This window comes from Lepidothrix coronata, unplaced genomic scaffold, assembly GCF_001604755.1.
Source record: "Lepidothrix coronata isolate B3197 unplaced genomic scaffold, Lepidothrix_coronata-1.0 Scaffold27, whole genome shotgun sequence".
NCBI classification, from domain to species: Eukaryota; Metazoa; Chordata; class Aves; order Passeriformes; family Pipridae; genus Lepidothrix; species Lepidothrix coronata.
The window spans coordinates 2,185,770-2,195,963 of record NW_016690207.1 but is presented as its reverse complement, the minus strand read 5'-3'; the positions used below and the strand labels follow the sequence as shown (position 1 = coordinate 2,195,963).

Genomic DNA, 10,194 nt, shown 5'->3' with positions numbered 1-10,194 from the left:
GGAGCCCGTCCTGCCCCAGCCATACCCTCAATAAAGGGCTGCTCAGCCACGCGTGTGCCGGCTGCCTGGGCGCCCTCGGGGAGGCCACGACGGCGGGAGGGGGCTGCACCGCCCTGCCTGGAACGTGAGACAGAAGGACGGGGGACACGGTGCCGGGGTTGTCCCCGCAGAGCCAGCGGGAGCCACTAGATGGTGGCAGCGGCGTCCCTGAACCGCGGCCGCGGCGCTGCGACAGCCCCCGGCACCTCCCCGAGGCTCGGGAGGGGGGAGCGGGGCCGGAGCATCCCCGGTGCCCCGCCGAGGACCGACCCCTCACCGGGAGGGAGGGTCCCGGTGCCACCAGGGCCACCCCGGGGGGAGTGGGCTTGTCCGGGGCGAGCAGGGACCCCACTCCAGTGGGGGGTGGGTACCCTTCGCTCCTCGGACGGAGTTTGTGGAGCCCCCCGTGCCCGCCCCCCGCCCCAGTGTGAACGCGCTGACCCGCGGCTGGGAAAGGTCCCTATTTTTAGCAGGGGAATGAAGAGCTTCCTCATTCCTGCCCGAAATAGGTCCCTGCGGGGACCAGCCGGGGGAGGGGGCTCTTGGCCAGCGGCCGAACCCCTTGATGGGCTGGGGGCGGTGCCCTGCCGGCCGTGGGGTGCCAGCTGGGACCGGCGCTTCTTCTGGCCATCCTTGCAGCGCTCAGAAGCCCAGGACCCCCTTACACACCCCTCCCCTGCCGCAGATCCCGGCTGCCCCCCATCCATGCTGGATGGCCCCCCAGCACCAGTGCTGTGCCCATCAGAATGAGCAAACCTGTGCCCCTGCTCAGCTGTGCGGGCTGGGAGCTGGGACAGACTGGCAGCAGCCGTGGGGCCACATCTGTGCCCCCGCACAGGGACAATGCCACCTCCAAAAGGAACCTCCAAGGGATCCACGGGCACCTCTCACCCCCAGCCCGGGATTGGGTTGCAGCGGAAGCGTCTGTTTGGGTTCGTGATGGCCTTTTGTGTAAGCAGAGCTGCCTGGGGGCAAACAACGCCACGGATCGATGGCCAGCATTGTCTATTCTGGGAGGAGGAAAGTGAATTTTCTGGAGACGAGGCCGGGGGGGGGTTGTGTGGGAGCTGGGAGCGTTCTCTGGTCCCTGTCAGGATGTGGGGGAGCACGGTCAGCGGAGGCAGACACAGGCACAGTGCTTGGCACAGCAGTTTCTGGGCTCTGCCTCCTTTGGGATGCTCTTGGCCTTTGTCTGGGATCGTGGTGGGGGTTGCTGGGAGCCCCCTGAGGAATATAGGGGTGCCTGGGGAGGATGAGGAAGAGGATAAGGAAAGGATAAGGGAAAGGGAAGGAGAGTCACAGGAGACTGGCAAGTTTTTAGTAAGCTCCAGCTGCTTTTGATGGGCTCTACAAGCTGCCCTGGGGAAGGAGAGCTTGGAGCCCCTGTTCCAGCTGAGCCCAGGTTAGGAGGGGCCAGCATCCCTCAGCCAGGGCAGGGGAGAGGCCTATAAAAGAGCCAGGCTCAGCCCACAGGTACTGTAGGGCAGCTGGCAGAGGCAGCGGTTTGTGTGGAGAGTTGGGTTGTTTTGTTGTTTCTTTTTGTGGTTTTGTGGTTTGTTTGTGGGCTTTTAGAAACAAAAATAAGTGCCAGCACATCATCTCAGAGCAGCACACGCGTCCTTGGCGCTGCAAGGTCACTGGAGGAGGCCAGCAGGCTGTGTGGCTTCAGAGATCAACGGGATCATCTCTGAGACCCTACAGGAGTCCGGACCTTCCACTCCAGTGTCAGAGTGTTCACCTGCCAGGGTTGAATGTGGAAATGCCCTCCACGGTGAAGGGTGTCCTGGTGACTCCTGGCAGCAGCAGGGTGGCTCCTGTTCCACCCAAAACACGGAGGTTACGGCACAGGTTCAGTGCCTTCAGTGCTGACAAGGTGCAGGGAGCACTCTCCAGCCATCTCCAGGTGACCTCTGCCAGCAGGACTGCGGACCTGGTAAGGACTTTAGACTGGGAATGGGCAGGGGACAATCCTGGCTCTGGTGGGGGGATGGAGTGGGCAAGGAAAGGACCACAAGCCTGGAATTTAGGAGAGCAGGCACTGGCTTCTTCAGGGATCCCCTTGGGAGGATCCCATGCCCTGGTGAGAGGAGGTGTCTGAGAGGACAAAGGATCAGTTTCTCCAAACTCGAGTGGTCCATCCCAGGGAGCAGGAAGCAGGTGGCAGGTTCTCAGTGTTGGCTCAGGAGGAGCAGAACTGTCTGAGCAAGCAGGGATGGAGCTGGGGCCACTTCAGCAGAGGGAAATGCCAAGTCCTGCACCTGGGAGGGGTAACCCTCCAAACACAATAACCCTACAAACCAGCACCTACTGGTGTCTAACTGGCCGGAAAGGAACTCAGGATCCCCAGGATCCTTTCTGGTGGGCGACAAGCCTACTACAAGCCAGCAGTGTGCTCTCATGGCAAGGAAGGCCACCAGCCCTCTGTTCTGCCTTAGCAGGAGCATTGCCAGCAACTCCAGGGAGGTGATCTGGAGGTGACCCATCCCCTCTGCTCAGCACCAGGTCCAGTAAAAGACATGGACATACTGGAGAGAGCCCAGCAAAGGGCTCTTCATCTACTGTGAGGGTGATAAAACCTTGGCCATGGGTTGTTCAGAGGGGCAGTAGAGTCTCCCTCCATGGAGATATCAGGAACCCCACTGGTCACAGCCCCGTGCAAGCTGCCCTGGGCTGTGTGACCCCGATGTCCCCATCAGCCTCATCCTTTCCATGTCCCCGAGGCACTGCAGCTCCGAGGCGCTGGGATCGCTGCTGTGCTCGGGGAGCTCCCTGTGCTCAGCCACTAATGAGGGAGCCAGGCTGGTGCCAGGAGCAGCCCAAAGGCCCCCCGTGGCTCTGCTGCTGATCCTCACCTGCTCCCTCCCTCCCTGCCGGCCGGGTATCGTTGGCTGCTCCTGCTGCCGCGCATCTGCTCCCGCCGGCTCCCCGCTGTCCCCAGCCTGGCACTGGCGGCTCATTAGTTCGGGGGAGCCGCAGCTGGGCTGACAAAGGGATTTTCCCAGGGCCTGGGGGCCCCCTGGTTTCGGCAAGCTGTCAGCCCCGACCACCCCGGCGCTCCTGAACCGCAGTAACCCGGCAGCATCGCGCTCCTCTCCCTCCCCGGGGAAGGGCCTCGGCGTTTTGATGAGCTGAGAGCAGCCCATTCATCTCGCACATGAGGCTCCCGAGCTCCTGGAGCAGGCAGTGCCCCTGGGAACTCCAGATCTCCTGCCTTGGACTGGTCTGTGTGTGTTGTCCAGGCAGGGCAGCCCTGCCCCAAAAAGCAGGCTGCTGGAGCAGGCTGTCAGGAGCCTCCCTTGCCCATCAGCCAGGGGGTGGTTGCATTTCCCTGCTCCAATTTCTTGCTGCTTGGCCAGCGTGTGCAGGATGGCTCCCCGGGGAAGGCTGTGTCCTGCACATCCTGTCCTCTCCCAGCTCAGCTGCAGTGGCCTGAGGTGGCTGAAAACCCTCTCCATCCCCTGCTGGGAGTTCTGGGGGAGGGGGGGACAGGGCTGGGAGCATCCCGCCTGTGCATGGGATGGCAGGCATTCCCCTGCTGGCTCCTTCCTCCTCTGCAGCCTCCCCAGGTGCCCAGCCAGCCTCAGGTCACACCCTGGGAGCAAGTGCCTCAGTTTACCTGGCTGTCACCCCCCTGCAGCCAGATCCCCCCAGGGCTCGGGTGGGCTGCTCCTCCTTGTGCCTGCAGCAGATATTCATCTCTTTCTGGCCTTCCAACAGCTCTCATCTCCCCGGGGTTGGTTTTCATCCTGGTTAAAATCAGCCAGTTTGCTGGCACAGCCCTGCCAAGGCAGGTGAGTGCAGGGCAGGGTCAGAACTCCTGGAGCCTCTGCCCATCAGGGCCCTGAGATGCTTTTCCAAACAACTTACAAGGATGCAGAGAGTGCTTAAAAGCACAAAGCAACCTGCCAGGAGCTCAGATCGTGGCCAGGGAGTAGCTCATTGTGAAGCAAATGTATCTGCTCACCAGTAGCCCTGAGTGAGGCAAGGCCAAGCCCTGTGCTGCCTCCATCCCTGGGATAGTCTGAGGATTGCCAGCACAGGACACTGAGGCACCAAGGACATGCAGGAACAGGGATTACATGTCCCTGAGCACGTTCCTGCCAGCCTGGAACATGCTGGGGAATCCCAGCCCCTCCTCCCTGTCCCCTTGCACGGACATATCCACAACCACCTCCTGGCAGAGCAGGGGCTGGGGGCTCTGGAAAGCCCACCCACAGTGGGTTTGGGTGTAGATTCATCTCCTGGGTGTCAGATTTTCCCTGTGCAGCAGCCTGGCCCCAGGGTATCCCACAGCACAGCCCTTCTGGGAGCAAACACCCCTGAGTTTGCTGGTGGTGTTGATTCTCCAGCTCTGACCCTTAGTGGGGAGTGATGGAGACACACACACAAGAAAACCCTTCCCAAGAAAAAGGCATCTTTTGGTAAAGGAGACTTTAATCTGCTCAGTATCTAGTCCATAGTGCAAAGAGTTAAACTTAAGGCAAAGCTTTCTCTTTATAAACAGCAGACAAACAGGCCCTAAAACAACAAGCGTGACTGCTACAACAAAAAAAAAGGTTTGAGGGAACAAACTGCATTTTTGGGGAGGTGTCCTTCTCTCCCCTCCACCCTGTAACTCATGTAGGAAATATTGCACCCAACAATCCATGAGCTGGTCCTGACCAAAAGCTGCTGCCTGTGGCCAGAGGCACGGCCACACTCCCACTCCTGGGTGACTCCAGAGGCACAGCCAGGGAAGGGTGCAGCTCCCTGTCTCCCCTGGGACAAAGCCAGACCCCAGGGAGCACAGCCTGGGGGGTCACACTCACTGCTTTGGTGAGAGCTTGGCTACTCAACTGCTGGAGAGAGCAAACATTACCGAGGGAGGTGTGTGGGAGGAACAAGGACAAGAGGCTGAGTAACAGGGAGCTTTGCATCTCTTTGAAGTGAAGTAGAAGCAGCTGACAGCCCCAGGGCCAGGGAGTCCCTCCAGCTCCCAAAAAATGTGAGGGAAAACAGCCCTGGCAGTGCCTTCTAGAGCAAAGCCACTCAACAACAAGACAGTACCTTGCCACAGCTCAGTTTTACAGCACAGAGGCATCTCCCAGCACTCCAGGCCTCTCTGCTGCCTCTGTTTTGGCTTAAATTGCTAATCAAGAAGGGAAATAGAGAAGGAAAAGCATGCCAACTGCCCTCAGGCTCTTGGCTTGCAGTGCAGCAGTCGGCTCTCTCCAGCCTGGCTGCAGCCAAAGTTGGCTGTGGCGTGTGGCTGACCTCAGGCAAGCAGCTGGAAAAGGAAAAGCTTTTTAGTGCAAGGCCCCCTGGCAGCCCAGCAGTTTCTTGGAATGGTGCTGGTTGCCCAAGCTGGGATGAGCCACCTCAGGCCTCCCCAGCCAGGAGCAGATGCTCTGGTTAGACTTCAGTGGACACTTTAAAACCAGCTACATTTGTGACAGACAGTAAGACAGAACAACAGAACAACCCTGCCCTAATCCAAGGTATCCGTGGTCCTGGTGCTGCTCCGTGCACACAGCTGCAGATCCCAGCAGACGTGCAGAGCTTGTGCCTGGAGCTGGAATGTCTGTGAGCTCCCAGGAGCTTTGGGGTGTCCCCCCTCTCCTCCCAGAGAGTTCCTCCCTCTAGCCAGCCCAGCCTGGGAAGGAGCAAGCAAAGCTCTGGTGTGAACCTGACTGTTCCAGGGTGCTCTGAGCCTGAAAATATGTATTATCTGGAGAGGGTTCTCCACCCTTGGCTCAGAGCTGGGCTGCTGCTGCTGCCAGGGCTGGGAGCAGCGGCTGGGTGGCCACCCCTCAGGTTCCCTAAGCAGAAAGAGTAACTCCCTCCAGCCTCCCTTTGCAGGAAAACCTGACATGTGCTTGCTAGTCTTGCATAGGTGATGTGTGGAAGCAGCAGCAACACTGAGCTCTGCAGGGCTCCACGCTGTCCTGGCAAGGAATATCCCTCAAAAACCAAAGCCACTGAGTGGCTGGGATGTTGAAGTACCCCAGGAAACTCTGTTCTCCAGCTGGGAGCCAGGCTCAGCCCTCTGGGAGCAGAGCCAAAAAAACTCGAGTGTGCTCCTTCCTCTCCCAGGGAACTCTCTTCCCCCTTCCCAGGGAGGTCCCCCACTTCCATAGTGGGAGGAGAAAACAGAGGCCTGAATGCAGCCAGCCAGGTAGTTTTCTAGTGAGATCTTGGGAAAACTCCTCCCGAGCCTTGCACCAGCTCCTGTGATTCCCAGGAGAGCAGAGCCTTTCACTTTTCCATCAGCTTTGGCTACGAGGGACCAGAACATCGCTCTGCTTTGGATCTCAGGCTGCTGCAGGCTCGAGGCACACAACAGGCCTTGAAAACAGCAAAAGTGGTCAACAAAAAAAACCCAAGTAACTCTTCCAGCCCCCTGCAGAGATCAGTGTTGTGCTTGCTAGCAAGAGCTACAACCTAGGTACGTAGCAAACGTGACCAGCAGACACCCCCACAGTGTTCTGCCCTTCCAGCACCATCCTCAGTTCTTTGGAAGCTGCTCGGGGCAGCCCTGGGAAGTGCAGGCAGGGCCGTGCCTTTGACCTGCTCGTGGGAAAACAATCCAACCCCCTGTGCCGTGGGGCTCACAGGTACACGTTGAGGGTCTGCAGGATCATCTGGCGGCACAGCGGGCAGTTGCGCTGGTAGATGGCCTGTTGCAGGAGCACCTCTGTGCACTCCTGGCACAGGCACAGGTGCCTGCAGGGCAGCAGCAGCACTGTCTTGGTTTGGTCTTGGCAGATGACACACTTCTTACGCTCCTCTTGCTCTTTCAGCAGCGCCCAGGGGTCGTCGTCCGGCGCTCCCTCGGCGTTCCCGGCCGCCGCGTTCAGCTGCTGCTTCCTCGGAGCCTTCCCCCAGGACGTGCCTGGCTCCTGCCTGCCTGCCTGGGGACGCTGTGTTGCGGCAGCACGGCTCAGAGCAGGGCGTGGCAGTGGCATGTGTCCTGCCTCTAGCTGCTCCTCATCCTCATCCAGCAGCCTGCCCACGGCCACCCTACCGTGGGCTGCCCCAGCGCGATTCCCGGGGCGCGGCTGTGCCACCTGCTCCTCATCCAGCAGCCGGCCCAGAGCCCTGGGCACGGCCACAGGCCCTCGCTGGTCGCTGCCCCGGTTCGTCCCTCTGCCTCCTCGGCTCCAGTTGGTCACCTGCAGGCTCCAGTCCGTGACCTGCAGCGCCCAGTCCGCCAGCCTGCGCCAGGGCTGGGAGGTGATGGCCATGCCCATGCTCAGGATGGCCACCTGGTAGAGCCGCCACGCGTCCCTCTTCAAGCGCTGGAAGGTGGGCAGAGCGAGGAAGTATCCCTGGAAGTACCCCAGGAAGTGTCCCACCAGCGTCCACAGCAGCCCGGGGTTGAGGAGGAAGGTGCCCACCGCCACGATGAGGAGGAGCAACCCCAGCCCGTAGACGTTGACGAAGAAGACGCTGACGAAGATCTGGGCGGTGGTGCAGAGCAGCTCGAGGGCCAGCTGGCAGGGCGACCACAGCAGGATGGACACGGCGATGGCCCCGCTGGACACGTGCGCCAGGAAGGCGGCGAGCAGCTCGGACAGCCGGAGCGCCGGCCCCGCCAGCGAGTCCCAGAGCGCGGCCAGCAGCGTGAGCAGGTTCTGCGCGCCCAGCAGGCACACGTTGACCAGGCTGTTGGCCAGGTACATCAGCAGGCTGCCCGCGATGGCCAGCGCCTCGCACGCCTGCCGGCCCAGCGCCTGCCCGCAGCCCAGCGCCGCGCCCAGCCCGCGCTGCGCCAGCTCCCGGCCCCGCAGCGCCGCGTGCGCCGCCAGCCGCGCCGCCGCCCGCGCCACCTCCAGCCCCCCGCAGCACCCCCGCGCCAGCGCCAGCGCCAGCGCGTCCCAGCACGCCAGCGCGCCGCCCGCCGCGGCCGCGGGCAGGCCGCAGGCGGCGGAGAGCAGCCAGAGCAGCGCCGACACCAGCGAGGACACGAGGAAGAAGTTGAGGTCGAGCACCAGCAGCAGCAGGTCGAGCGCCAGGCGCAGCGCGCGGAGCAGCGCGAACAGCGCGTCCATGGCGCGCGTCCCCCCCTCCGCGGGGCCCGCCCGGCGGCGCCGCCTCAGCCGCGGCGACCCCCCGCCCTGGGCGCCGCCATCTTGGCGCGGCGTTCCGTGCAGCGCCGGGCCAATGGCAGGGGAGGGGCCCGCCCCCGCCCCGCGCTCATTGGGCGGTTCGGAGGACGCGGCCACGCCCACTGACGCTCATTTAAAGGGCCAGCGCCGCTCCCACACACCCGCGCAACTTTTAAAAACTTGAAATGAACTGGGGTTTTATATTATATTACCATATAAAAATCACGTTACAATATAAAAATTATATTGCGTTACATTTAGAATATATATAATTTTAAAAACACGAAGTATTTTTAATATTAAATTATTTCATAAAAAATTATATTGCGCTGTATTTAGAATATATGCAGTTCTTAAAACACGAAATGAAGTATTTTTAATAATAAATTTTATTATAACATTTATATTGCATTATATTTAGAATATATATAAATTTTTTAAACCTGAAATGAAGTATTTTTAATATTATATTACAATTTGAAAGTTGCATTACAATATAAAAAATATATTACAGTATAAAAATTATATGACATTATATTTAGAATATCTATAATTTTTAAAACCTGAAATGAAGTATTTTTAATATTACAAAATAAAAATAATATTATATGGCATTATGTCTATAACATATATAATTTTTTAAACCCTGAAATGGAATATTTTTTAATATTATGTCACAATATAAAAGTTACATTATAATATAAAAGTTACATTATAATATAAAAGCTATATTATGATACATTCTATTTATAATATATATAATTTTTTAAACCCTGAAATGGCGTATTTTTTTATTATATCACAATGTAAAAGTTACATTACAATATGAAAATTATATTACATTACATATCATATATGCTGTGTAGAATATAAATATAATACAATATATAATATAATATTATATTCAAAATATGATGTTATATTATATTCCTGATATGAATTATATTACTTAATGTTAATTATTTTACTCGGAGGCTTTTATATTATAGCAGTATATAATATTAATATAAACATAATATTAATATTATAATATTTTGGTAATTCCCGGTCCCTGCGTGGATCTGCCTGAGCGCTGTGGTAAGAGGAGCAGCCCGTGGGCAGGGCCACCTTCCTCTGGAGCGGGTTGCTCGGAGCTCCAGCCAGCCCGGCCTTGGCTCGGAGCTGTTCTCCCGCTGTTTCCTGCAGGACATCTGAGAATAAAGCCCCGGCCGTGACTCACAATCAAGGTTGCAGCCCTGGAGCGGGTCCGGCCCTCCCTGCGGGCTCCCGGCCAGGCCGTGGGGCTGCCGAGGTGCCCCAGGGGATGGTCCGGCCCTGCCGCCCTGCCGGTGATGACAAGCTCAGGAAAAGCCAGCCCTGGAGCCCGAGGCTTTTTAAGGAATGGCAGAGCGAGCGCGGCGGATGATGAGCCACACGTGCCCCAGCGCGGGGGCAGCGAGGGAAGCCCCACACCCCGGGGAAGAGCAGCGGGGCTGGGGACAATTCCCGCAGCTCCTCCCCTCGGCGTTCCCCCCGAACACCCCGAGCCGGGGCAGGAGCCGGGGCAGGGGGCACATCCTGACCCGGGCTGCGTGCGCTGGTGCCGCTCGGTGCCAGCCGCTCTCTCCTCCAGCCGTGTCTGTCCGTCCCTGCCCGGGCTCTGTCCCGCTGTCCCTCTGTCCCCTCCCTGCCCGCCCGGCGCTGGCCGTGGCTCCGCGGCAGCGGGTCCTGCATCCCCACGTGACGGACCGGGATGCTTTCGGCATTTATGGAGATGTTTGCATTTCTCAGCGCCTCACCAAGCGGGACAAGGGCAAAGAGAGCCGAGCCGAGGGCCGGGCCTGCTCCACTCCTTCCCTGCCGCACCTGCCTCCCCCTCCATCCCCCCGGCCGTGCCCGGGCTACCCCGGTGGGCTCCTGCTGCGGGGGCTGCAGCCTTCACGCGTCCTGGCTCCGCGCCGGGGCTTCTCCATCACTGCTCCGTGGGATGGAGGGGAGCTGTGCCTGTTTCCCATCGCGGTAGGATTGTCCAGCTCCGCAGCGCCCAGTCCTGCCGGAGAGGGGCACAGGGCTCAGGCAGCCCCGCGCG

General features: G+C 58.8%; 1 protein-coding gene across 1 annotated transcript; it reads right to left on the bottom strand.

Moving 5' to 3' along the window:
• Positions 1–4,455: 4,455 nt before the first annotated feature.
• On the bottom strand, positions 4,456–8,069 carry RNF26 (ring finger protein 26). Its single transcript, XM_017809545.1, has one exon. It carries the CDS (start codon positions 8,067–8,069, stop codon positions 6,627–6,629), a length of 1,443 nt encoding a protein of 480 aa, XP_017665034.1. The 3' UTR covers positions 4,456–6,626.
• Positions 8,070–10,194: the final 2,125 nt, after the last annotated feature.

Excerpts from the sequence above, each read along its gene's own strand:
- RNF26 (XM_017809545.1), bottom strand. The coding sequence starts at position 8,069 with ATGGACGCGCTGTTCGCGCTGCTCCGCGCGCTGCGCCTGGCGCTCGAC.